The sequence below is a fragment of the Nomascus leucogenys genome, chromosome 12 (assembly GCF_006542625.1).
Source record: "Nomascus leucogenys isolate Asia chromosome 12, Asia_NLE_v1, whole genome shotgun sequence".
Taxonomy (NCBI): domain Eukaryota; kingdom Metazoa; phylum Chordata; class Mammalia; order Primates; family Hylobatidae; genus Nomascus; species Nomascus leucogenys.
Genome location: NC_044392.1, coordinates 17,766,897 through 17,780,176, shown reverse-complemented (window position 1 = coordinate 17,780,176; position 13,280 = coordinate 17,766,897). Strand labels below are relative to the sequence as shown.

The window sequence follows — 13,280 nt, the reverse complement described above, 5'->3', positions numbered from 1 at the left end:
TTATTTAAATTTTTAAATTTTAAATTAAGGAAATTTCATATATACATAAAATAATATAAAAACACTCAATAAAATGAAGGAGATATTAACATTTTGTCATCTTTCAGATCCTGCTTGCTTTTATTGATTTTGATAAATAAGTCATTATGGACATAGCTAACCTCCTCTCTCCTTACCTCTTTCTTTCTATCAGAAGTTACCAAATTTCTAAAATTATTATTACCATGTATAATTTTGTATTTTTATTATACTTGTATTATATATAAGTATACAAATATACTACTGTTTTGTGTTAAATGCTTGCCATTTTCATTAAACATAGTTTTTGGAAGTTCTCTATGTTGATAAATGTCACTCTAATGCATTCATTTTAAATGCTCAACGGTATTTTGTACTAATGAACCACAATTTATCCAGTTTTTTAAATTAAGTGGTTTTAGTTACTTTTTTGTTTTACTATTATAAATAAATAGTGATACAGTGAACGACCCTGTATATGTCTCCTTATACAATGTGCAAAATTTGTTTAAGGAGAACACATAGAAGTGGAATTGCTAGGTTATAGGTTATAAACATCTTTATTGTCAGGAACCCCTCTAAAGAGGCTCTTCTATTTTACATGCTTACCAGCAATGTTCAAAATCATTGTTCTTTCTTAATTACCAATACTTGATATTAGATTTGCTAACACTTGATATTAGATTTACTTTTTTGCTGATATGATGGATAAGAAATTTCATTATTTTCTTAATTTATATTTCCTCAACTGCTAGTGGAGTAATCATCTATTCATATATTTAATTTACAAACCTTTACATTCCTCCTTCTATATCTTGTCTGATTATGTACTTGGCCTATTGTCTATTGTATTGTTGGTCTTTTATATTTTGATTTATAATAGTTCTTTATAATTAATTTGCATATTAACCCATTGTGAGGGTTACTCTATTTTTTTTTCAATCATTGGCTTTCATTTTCATTTTTCTGTGGTATCGTTTTACATAGTATTTTTTTTGTGTTTTTTTTTTTTTTTTTTTTTTTTTTTGAGACAGAGTCTCGATCTGTCGCCCAGGCTGGAGTGCAGTGGCGCAATCTCGGCTCACTGCAATCTCCGCCTCCCAGGTTCATGCCATTCTCCTGCCTCAGCCTCTCCGAGTAGCTGGGACTACAGGCGCCCGCCACCACGCCCGGCTAATTTTTTTGTATTTTTAGTAGAGACGGGGTTTCACTGTGGTCTCGATCTCCTGACCTCGCGATCCGCCCGCCTCGGCCTCCCAAAGTGCTGGGATTACAAGCGTGAGCCACCGCGCCCAGCCCATAGTATTTTTTTGTAAAATACTCAAATATGTCTATCTTTTCCTTCATAGTTAATGCTTCTAGTGCTTTTTGTAAAAAAAAAAAAAAAAAAAAAAAAAGCTGTACATACTTTGAGTCCATAAACTAATCTGCTGTGTTTTGCTTTGTGCATTTTATTTCCTAATCTATTTGGGTTTTATTTCTGTATTTGGTGCGAGGTAGAGATCCAGCTTGGTTTGTTCCATATGGATGGCCCATTGATCCAGGACCGTTCATCGATAGTTCAAATTTTCATCTGATCTATGATATTGTTTTTGATGTGTATTGAGTCTATTCCCAGGCTGTTTCTTGTGATCCATCGGTCTAGCTATACAGATCCATAGCAATGTAAACTAAATTGTTTTAATTACTATAACATTACAGTAAGTCTTGCTATCTAAAAGTCTGTTGCTGCTTTTCTTGGCCTTCTGCACTCCTATATAAATATTCTAATTAACTTATCAACTTTTACATGCATAAACACACATAGACACAGACACTTCCAATGGGTTTTTAGTGAATTACATAGATTTTAATAATGAATCTTTGATCTATGACTATGATAGATTTTTCCATTTACTTAACACTCTGATTTGTCTCAACAGTGTTTTATAGTTTTGCATTTTGAAGTCTTGCACTTTTGATTACATTTATTTATAGGTATCTGATATTTGATACTATCATAATTGGTATCACAATAAAATTTTATTTTCTAATTGTTTACTGTTAGTATATAGATATACAATTGATTTTTAAGTATTGACTTTGTATCGATAAATGCCTTTTTGAATTTTATATAATTTTTTAATTGATATATTACAGTTGTACATATTTTGGGTGTGCATGTGATGTTTCGATATATGTATAGAATGTATAATGATCTAATCAGGGTAATTAGGATATACATTACCTCAAACATTTATCTGTTTTAAAAAATGTGTTATAATTTTTTGTGTTTTTTTAACTTTTAAGTTCATGGATAGATGTGCAAGTTTGTTACATAAGTAAACCTGTGTCATGGGGGTTTGCTGCACAGATTACTTCGTCACTCAGATATGAAGCCTAGTACCCATTAGTTATTTTTCCCGATTTCCATCCTCCCACTTTTTACTCTCCCATAGGCCCTAGTGTGTGTTGTTCCCTTCTGTGTGACCATGTGTTATCACTGAGCTCCCACTTATAAGTGAGAACATGCAATATTTGGTTTTCTGTTCCTACTTTAGTTTGTTAAGGAAAATGGTCTCCAGCTCCAACCATGTCCCTGCAAAATACATGATCTTATTCTTTTTATGGCTGTGTAGTATTCCATGGTATATGTGTATGAAATTTGCTTTATCCACTCTATCATTGATGGGCATTTAGTTTGATTCCATGTCTCTGCTGTTTGAACAGTGCTGCAGTGAACACATGCATGCATGTACCTTTATAGCAGAATGATTTATATTCCTTTGAATATATACCCAGTAAAGGGATTGCTGGGTCAAATGACATTTCTGTCTTTAGGTTTTTGAGGAATTGCCACACTGTCTTCCAAAATGGTTGAACTAATTTATACTCCCACCAACAGTGTATGCTCATTTCTTTTTCTCCACAACCTTGCCATTATCTATTTTTTGACATTTTAATGATAGCCATTCTGACTGGTGTGAAATGGTGTCTCATTGTGGTTTTGACTTGCATTTCTCTAATGATTAGTGATGCTGAGCTTTTTTCCATGATTTTTGGCCACATGTATGTCTTCTTTTGAAAAGCGTCTAATCTTGTCTTTTGCCCACTTTTTAATGGGGTTGTTTTTTTCTTATAAATTTATTTACATTCCTTATAGATGCTGGATATTAGACCATTGTCCAGACTGATAGTTTGCAAATTTTTTTCTCCCACTGTGTAGGTTATCTGTTTACTCTACTGATAGTTTATTTTGCTTTTAGAAGCTCTTTAGTTTAATTAGATGCCATTTATCAACTTTTGCTTTTATTGTAGTTGCTTTTGACATCTTTGCCATGAAATCTTTTACTGTAACTATGTCCTTAATGGTATTATCTAGGTTGTCTTCCAGGGTTTTTATAGTTTTCAGTTTTACATTTAAGTCTTTAATCCATCTTGAGTTAATTTTTGTAGATGGTGTAAGGAAGGGGTCCAACTTCAATCTTCTATATATGCTGGCCAGTTGTTCCAGCACCATTTATTTAATAAGTAATCCTTTCCCCACTGCTGGTTTTTGTCAGGTTTGTTGAAGATCAGATAGTTTTAGGTATGCAGCTTTGTTTCTGGGTTCTTTATTCTGTTCCATTGATCTATGTGTCTGTTTTTGTACCAGTACCATGCTATTTTGATTACTGTAGCCATGTAGTATAGTTTGAAGTCGGGCAGCATGATTCCTCCAGCTTTGTTCATTTTGCTTAGGATTATCTTGGCTATTTGGGGTCTTTTTGGTTCCACAGGAATTTTAAAATGGTTTTTTTCTAGTTCTGTGAAGAATCTCAGTGGTAGTTTAATAGGAATAGCATTGAACCCATAAATTGGTTTGGGCAGAATGGCCATTTTAACAATATTAATTCTTCCTATCCATGAACATGGAATGTTTTTCCATTTGTTCATGTCATTTTTTATTTCTTTGAGCAGTGTTTTGTAGTTCTTCTTGTAGGGATCTTTCACCTCCCTTGTTAGCTGTATTCCTAGGTATTTTACTCTTTTTGTAGCAATTGTAAATGGGATTACATTCCTGATTTGGCTTATGGATTAATTGTTTTGTGGTATAGGAATGCTAGTGATTTTTACACTTTGATTTTGTATCCTAAGACTTTACTGGAGTTGTTTATTAGCTTAAGAAACTTTTGGGCTGAGATGATGGGGCTGAGATGAGAGGATCATGCCATCTGGAAACACAGATAGATGGACTCTTTCTTCTTCTATTTGGATGCCCTTTATTTCTTTCTCTTGCCTGATTGCCCTGGCCAGGTTTTACAATACTATGTTGAATAGGATTGGTGAGAGAGGGCATCCTTGTCTTCAGCCGATTTTCAAGGGAAATGCTTCCAGCTTTTGCCCATTCAATATTTATGTTGGCTGTGGGTTTGTCATAGATGATTCTTATTATTTTGAGGTATGTTCCTTCAAAACCTAGTTTATTGAGAGTTTTTAACATGAAGTGATGTTTAATTTTATCAAAAGCCTTTTCTGCATCTTTTGAAATAATCATGTGGTTTTTATATTAGTTCAGTTTATGTGATGAATCACATTTATTGATTTGTGTATGTTGAACCAACCTTGCATCTTAGGGATAAGCCCTACTTGATTGTGGTGGATAAGTTTTTTGATGTGCTCCTGGATTCTCTCTGCCAGTATTTCGTTGAGGATTTTTGCATCAGCGTTCATCAAGGATATTGCCCTGATTTTTCTTTCTTTCTTTTTTTTTTTTTTTTTTTGTCTCTGCCAGGTTTTGGTATAGGGATGATGCCAGCCTCATAGAATGAGTTAGGGAGGATTCTTTCCTCCTCAGTTTTTTGGAATAGTTTCAGTAGTAATGGCAACAGTTCTTTGTACATCTGCTAGAATTCAGCTGTGAATCCATCTGGTCTTCAGCTTTTTTTGGTTGGTAGGCTATGTATTACTGCCTCAATTTTAGAACTCGTTATTTGTCTATTCGGGGATTTAATTTCTTCCTGGTTCGGCCTTGGGTGGGTATATGTGTCCAGGAATTTATCCATTTCCTCTAGATTTTCTATCTTATGTGCATAGGGACATAACACCCTGTGTTGGGTGCATATATATTTAGGATAGTTAGATCTTCTTGTTGAATCGAACCTTTTACCATATGTAATGCCCTTCTTTGTCATTTTGACCTTTGTTGGTTTAAAGTCTGTTTTTTCAGAAACTAGGATTGCAACTTCTGCTTTTTTCTGTTTTTTGTTTGCTTGGTAGATTTTTGTCCATTTCTTTATTTTAAGCCTATGTGTGTCATTGCTTGTGAGATGGGTCTCTTGAAGACAGCATACCACTGGGTTTCAGTTCTTTATCCAGCTTGCCACTCTGAGTCTTTTAATTGGGGCTTTTAGCTCATTTACATTTAAAGTTAGTATCGATATGTATGGATTTGATCCTGCCATCATGATGTTAGCTGGTTGTTTTGTGGACTTGTTTATGTGGTTGCTTGGTAGTGTCACTGGCCTGTGTATTTCAGAGTGTTTTTGTCATGGCTAGTAATAGTTTTTTCTTTCCATATTTAGTGCTTCCTTCAGGAGCTCTCATAAGGCAGGTCTGGTGGTACCAAATTTCCTCAGCATTTGTTTGTCTGAAAAGGATCTTATTTCTTTTTCACTTATAAGCTTACTTTGGTCAGATATGAAATTCTGGGTTGAAATTTCTTTTATTTAATAATGTTGAATATTGGCTCTAAATCTCTTTTGTCTTGTAGGATTTTGGGTGAGAGTTCTGCTGTTAGTCTGATGGACTTCCATTTGTAGGTTACCTGACCTTTCTCTCTAGCTGCCTTTAACATTTTTCTTTCATTTTAACCCTGGAGAATCTGATGACTATGTGTCTTGAGATGATCTTCTTGTGAAGTATCTTACTGGAGTTCTCTACATTTCCTAAATTTGAATGTTGGTCTCTCTAGATAAGTTGTGGAAGTTCTCATTGATGATATCCTAAAATAATTTATCCAAGTTGGTTCCATTCTCCCTATCTTTTTCAGGGACAACCAGTCAGTTGTAGATTTGATATCTTTACATAATCCCATGTTTCTTGGAGGTTTTGTTTATTCCTTTTCATTCTTTTTTCTCTATTCTTGTCTGCCTGTCTTATTTCAGAAAGCCAGTCTTCAGGCTCTGAGACTCCTTCCTCTGCTTGGTCTGTTCTGCTATTAATACTTGCAATTGCATTATGAAATTCTTGTAGTGTGTTTTTCTGCTCTATCAGATCAGTTATGTTGTTTTCTATACTGGTTATTTTGTCTGTCAGCTCCTGAATTATTTTACTGTGATTTTTATTTTCCTTTTGTTGGGTTTCAATGTACTCCTTTAGCTCAATGATCTTCATTCCTATCCATATTCTGAATGCTATTTCTGTCATTTCAGCCATCTCAGTCCAGTTTTGAATGCTTGCTGGAAAGGTGATGTGGTCATTTGGAGGAAAGAAGACACAGTGGCTTTTTTGAGTTTTCAGTGTTATTGCACTGATTCTTTCTCATCTTTGTATCCTGCAGTCTTTGAGGTTGTTGACCTTTGGGATTTTTTTTTTATCCTGTTTGATGACCTTGAGGGCTTGTGGTATAAGGTGGATTTAGCCAACTGGCTTCGTTTCTGGTAGATTTTAGAGAGCCACCATTCAGCTCCCAACTCCTGGACTGTGTGCTCTAACTCTGGGGGACTTGTATTGGGCCCCAACTTTGTTCTCTAGCTGCTCAAGGTTTGCAGTTCACTGTGCTGGGGGAAGTGAGGTACAGCAGCTGCAGCAGAGTGCTGGCAGATGCAGGGGTGCCTGCTTCCCTGCAGGCATTCACTGCAGTGGCAAGGCAATGAAGTTTTTGAAGAGGCAGGGCCCCTGCTGGAGACTGTGCATGGTTGCATTAGAGGTGGTGTTGGCTTGGGGATGGGGTTCTGGCTGGCACAGGTCTGGGTGCCTTCTCTGTGCCCCTCAAGCAAGAGTAATTGCTAATGGTGTGAGAGGATCCACTGTGCTCTGAGCAGTGTTACTGCAAGGGTAGGGCACTGGCAGGGGTGGGGCTTGCTGGCTCTGTGCCCGCCAAGCCTCCATTTGCAATGGCTATTAGCAAGGGAGAGGGAGCACACTACACTTTTGTGTGTGGAAGGGCAAGTAAAACAAAATCCACCCATGAAGACACACACCAGCAAAGTGATGTGGGGAGTTGCCTTGGGCCGAGGGGAAGCTGCAGTATGGGGAAGGAGTGTGCAGCTCGTGCATGGCCATTGTAACTGCCTAACTGGAGCTCTTCACCAGTCAGGCATGTTCTGCTCACACAGAAGATATGGTTTGGGGCCCCAGGGAACCCAAGACTGTCCTCTAAGCAGACGTGGCCAGGCTGGGGACCCAGGAATGGCCAGCAGACAACAGGGTGCTCATGTTGGACCAGCCCCATCTGATATGGAAGACTGTCCTGCAAAGATCAGGTCCCTTAGTGATAAAATCTCTTATGGGACCAAGTCAAGCCTAGGGGGATGGTGGTCCCTGGCTGTGCTCCACTACAGATGCCCCTGCACCAAACCCTGTGAGCTCCACATCAGCTGGCTTGCTACTTCTACCACTTCTCAAAGCAGCTCTCCCTGCTCCTCAATTGTCCATGGTGGTCAAGGGTTCTTCTCCTGCCAGAGTTCCAGAGGCTGGTAGTGAGAGTGGGTGACTCCATTCCCCCAGAGCTGTTGTGGTTCAAGAATGAGTTCTGTGTTAGTCGCAGTGGCTCACACCTGTAATCCCAGCACTTTGGGAGGCCAAGGCAGGTGGACATGTGGTCAAGAGATCGAGACCATCCTGGCCAACATGGTGAAACCCTGTCTCTACTAAAAATACAAAAATTAGCCAAACATAGTGACACACACCTGTAGTCCCAGCTACTCAGGAGGCTGAGGCAGGAGAATCACTTGAACCCAGGAGGTGGAGGTTGCAGTGAGCTGAGATCACGCCACTGCTCTCCAGCCTGGCAACAGAATGAGGTTCTGTCTCAAAAAAAAAAAAAAAAAAAAATTAGTTCCTGTGTGTGGTTCAGGGTTCCAAGCTCTTTCTCCCTTCAGCCCAGCTTCTGTGTCTTTCCTCCATCCACTCTCAGTGCCTTCCCTCTGAAGATCTGTTTAAAGCCTGCCAGTCATCTTAGTCCCTCCATGGGAGCCATTCCACTTATTTGAGTCTAGTCAGCCATTTTGTCCTCTCCCTCAAACATTTCTCTTTTCTCTGTGTTGGGAACATTATAATTCTGTTCTAGCTATTTTGAAATATATAATAAATTGTCATTAACTATAATTTTCCTACTGTACTATCAAATACTAAAATTTATTCCTTCTATCCGTCTGTATTTTTGTACCCATTAATTAACTTCTCTTAATCCTCCAACTTCCTTACTGGCCTCTGGTAATCAGCATTCTATTCTCTACCTCTATGAAATCTACTTTTTTAGCTCCCACATCTGAGTGAAAACATGCAATATTTATCTTTCTATGCCTGGATTGTTTCACTTAATGTTGTGACCACCAGTTTCATTCCATTGCTGCAAATGACACGACTTAATTCCTTTTTTGAATAACATTTCATTGTGTATGTATTTTTGAATAATATTCCATTTTCTTTCCATTCATCCATTGATCCACACTTAGGTTGATTCCATATCCTGACTATTGTGAATAACGTTGCAGTAAGCATGGGAGTGCAGATACCTCTTTGATGTACTGATTTCCTTTCCTTTGGATAAATGCCCAGTGATGAGATTGCTAGATCACATGGCAGTTCTCTTTTTAGTATTTTGAGGAACTTGTATACAGTATTCCATAATGCCTGTACTACTTTCCATTCTCACCAACAATGTATGAGTGTTCCTTTTTTTCTACATCCTCACCAATGTATTTTATTTTTTGTCTTTTTGATAATAGTCATTCTAATTGCGGTGAGATGATATCTCATTGTGGTTTTGATTTGCATTTTTTGATGATTAATGATGTTGATAATTTTTTCATATACCTATTGTCCATTTGTATGTCTTCTTTTGAGAAATGTCTATTCAGGTCTTTTTCCCATTTTTAATTTTTTTTTGTTTGCTATTGAGTTGTTTGAGTTCCTTATATATTCTGTTTATTAACCCCATGTAGGATGGATAGTCTACAAATATTTTCTCCCATTCTGGAGGTTGTCTCTTCATTTTGTTAGTGGTTTTCATTGCTGTTCATAAGCTTTTTTAGCTTGTTGTAATCCCATTAGAATAGTCCCTGCAACTAACGTGAACAATATTGAGTGGGAAATGTACTTATGATTGGACAAAAGTATTGCATATATGACAAGACAGAATCAAGGCCACTCTTTAGGACTGCACTCAGGCTGTTCATGATACCTTTACCCACATTGGACCACTCTTTGGCCTATACCTGGAATGGAGCTTTCACATTTTCAGTAGCACCATGAGCCCCTTGGTCAGGATGGGCAGTACTCCATTCCTCACATATGACTGCCTTGAAGGTTATACCTACTCTTAGACTAACAGTGTACTGTGGTCACTATTTACAGAGTTCTGATATAGAGCACCATATTACTGAAACAAGAAGCTCAGGTTAAAAATTTAAATCTAAAGAAAAAATAAAAAGAAAGAAAGAAAGATATTGTAACGTACCAAAGGATCTGGCTTTATTGATGAGAAGGGGAAACGCTCAATAAATATTGAACACCTGTTTAGATCTAGATACAATATGCCAGGTAATTTACTTATATAATCTTACAGATTCTTACAACAACTGTGTTAGGATACTGTCACCATCTCAATTTTGGATGTAAACAATCAATGTCCAAAAACAATAAAAAAGAATAATTACCTTTCCTAAACTCACAGAACATGTAGGGAACTGGGATTCAATCCCAAGTGTATCTGGCTAAAAAGTCTATAATCTTATTCCTCTGAGGCAACAGACTTGGTTTAAATACTAGCTCTGCTACTTATTAGTTATATGATTTTAGTTTACTTAATCACATTACCACTCCCTCATCTGTAAACAAGAGGTGACTAATAGTTCCTGTCTCAAAAAATTCATTATCCTCAAAACAAATGAGATAATGCATCAAATATCAGAATCTCTGGGGTGGGGCCCAAGCATCTGTCATTTTAAGAGCTATACTAGTGATTCTAATTTACAACTAGGTTATTCTAATATATAAAACATTGTTCTAATGTGAATGAAGTGTTTAACTCAGAATATGGTACATAGTGTGCGCTCAGAAATTGTTATTATTGTTGTTGTGGTTACCATTATCTTATGGATGCCACATCTTCTTATTCATTTTGAGTAAAAACTAATATTTAAGTACAAAATATGGAAATTCAGGGTTTCCTGCACTGTCTGCTTTCTTATACTTTTGAATCTCTCCACCACAAGCAATGTTGCTAAATGGCTGGAAAACATAAAAAATACTTGAACAGGGAATGGTAAGAAATGATGTTACTGTTTCCATGTAATATTATAGAGAAGGTATGATCTTTATGGTCAAAACACCTAAGATTTAAGTCCTAGCTCTACCAATAGTTTGGGGATTTTTGGAGGGCAAGCCAATTTGTTTAAGTGTCAATTTCCTCACATCTAAAATCGGACTAAAATAAACAACTTTTGTTTATAGATGGAGTAAACAAGTAATGTAGCATATTTAAAATACCTGGGAAATTTCCTAGGCACACAGTAGGATGTTAATGATCAGTACATGTTTCACTTTATTTCTCATTTCTTTATTCCAGCTTCACATATTTACATCAATGCTTTATTAGCTTTCTTTCTGTATTTATCAATAATCTAGAACCTAAAAGTGCAGTATGGCTTCCAGGTTCACTGGAAATGGATCTGACAACTGGAATCTCAGAAAAAAAAAAAAGGGAGGATTATGCCCTCTGAGGTTCAAAGGCCATTTGTCCCCTCAATATTGATTTTCTTAAATCAGATAGTAGCCAAGACCCTGAGAGAGGTAATTGAATTGACAAAAGGCAAGTCTAGGTTATTAATAATGGAACAGCCTTGGACATTCTTCATGACTTAATTTAATGACAGAAGAGAGGTCTGAAACCAAAAGGCCTAGAGATGGGGTAAATGGCTGGTCTCTGAGGAGAAAGGAAAACACAAGTTATCCCTAAAAGCTTATTTCATGGAACAAAGAATTTTATTATAGTCCTAAACATGAGGCCAGAGGATATAGTTTTGATTTTCTCTTTTTAATAAAACAAAATTTTAAAGACTTGAATAATTACCATTAAATTTATTTTTTGCCATTGGAAAATAGACTTGTTTAGGGTTATGGAATTTTGGAATCTTAGTGATTAACTCAAGAGTAAAAATCATGGACATCTCATCTGTTTATCCCCTGAATTCAAGTATCAATTCTGTCATCTACTAGTATGACTTCAATCAAGTTAGGTAACCTCTCTGAGCCATAGTGTCTACATTTATTAAATGAGGATGTTAATATTTATTTTTATGGTTATAGAAGAATATTTCCAATGTTTAAAAAAGTATATAAAATTACTGTCACTTGATACTATATAATACCTCACACAGTAAATACTTGTTGAATAAAATAATACATGAATTTTGATGTTTTTGTTGTTTTCACTGTCCCTGGAAAGAAAGGCTAGCCTGTGGTAACCTCTTGAAATATTTTCTTCTCTCCAGCTATTCTGGCTGCTCTGCCTATAGCTCTCATCATCTCTCCTTTGGACTATTTCAGTGGTTTCAAGTGTCTTTTTATCACATTTCTCTTCTCTTTCACAATCTTCCCTCCCCTCTTATGACAAAGTTGTTTGCTGAAACAAAGATCCGATCTTTTAAAATTATACTATCCTCTTGGAAAGGCATCTAGAATGTCATAATCACTCATTTTAAAGATAAGACCCAGAGATGGGGAGAGATTTACCCAAGTACCTATGGCGCTATAAACGTATGCTGAGATTAGAGTTGAGCCTAGTACCCCGACCCCTAGTAGAAAATAACAAAGAGGGTATGAAAGAGGATATATATCCTCCAGTTCTAGTCAAAGGGGTTTCAAGTAGTTGTAGAATGTTTTAATTGCAATTTCGTTCTTAGTTACTATTTTTAGTGTTTTTGAACTTTAAATGTACTACTCTTACCCTGATGATAATATGATTTACTTCTATGTAAATTCTAGGTCAGCCAAGAGAAAGGGTACAATTAATAACTAAAATGTATATGACATTCGTTGTGTACCAAGTATGGTACCAAATACTGTAATATATTAAATTAATTTAATTATCATCAGAGTCCTATGAAGTAGGTACTGTTATTATTCCCATTTTTCAGATCAGGACCTGAAACAGATCTTTAGTAGCTTGGCAAGGCCACACAATTGAAAAGCAGTAGAGTTGGTTCTAAAATTCAAGTTTCCAGGTTCCAGAGCTAATGCTTAATTGCTATACTTAGCTGGCACAAACACATTACATTCTCATGAGCACTGTGTATTCTCACTATACAGTTGCCTGCTAGTCCATATGGCTTCCTTTAACCCTGTTTCTTATTTCCTGTCTTAATTATCAGGAAGTTGCAATTTGCATAGCATAGTCTTAAGATGAACTTCTCCCTCTTTCTTTTTCAGAGGGTCATTTTCAACATTGTTAACTTCAGTAAAACCAAGAGTCTCTATAGAGATGGGATGGCCCCTATGGTGAAATCTACCAGCAGACCAAAATGGTAAGTGATCTACAGAATGGGACCCCTTCCTGGTTAGAAAATTTGTCCCAGACCCCATACATATAAACACCTACTAATGGACCCCCCAAAAAATTAAAAAGAAAAATTTTTAAAAGAAAAATTTACCCAGAGCTCTAGTTTTTCTGCTGTACAGCTGGGGATCAGACTTACTGTCACTGAGAAGAATGAGGATGAGTTTCTGTATGGCCATTCTTTGGGTACTGTTCTTGAGAATGTTGGAAATATGGTCCTGTGCTTGGAATGACCAGCATTCAATTATGAGAAAAGGCAGTCTGTTATTTGGTAAGCTTCCTGTCCTGTTTGGCTTTTATCATGGTATCTTTGGAAACATAAATAAAGTTGGTTCTTTTTTTTTTTTCCTAGCCTAAGCATAGATTATGTATAGTAACTTAGGAGGACATTAGGGACTGCAGTTCAGTAGCTTTCTCTTGCTTTGCATGGTTTTTGTGTTTTGTGTATGTGTGTGTGTGTGTGTATGTGTATTTTAAAGTTCCATTTGTACCATTGCTATAGTGAGGAGGAGGAGAGTTG

At 36.5% G+C, this 13,280-nt stretch overlaps 1 protein-coding gene across 1 annotated transcript in view; it reads left to right on the top strand.

Moving 5' to 3' along the window:
- Positions 1-13,280, top strand: part of AGBL4 (ATP/GTP binding protein like 4) — a 1,461,703-nt gene that overhangs the window by 712,660 nt on the left and 735,763 nt on the right. Inside the window, exon 4 of the mRNA XM_030823879.1 lies at positions 12,634-12,728. Coding sequence (XP_030679739.1) covers positions 12,634-12,728 — 95 coding nt within the window. The remainder of the gene's footprint in view (positions 1-12,633; positions 12,729-13,280) is intronic.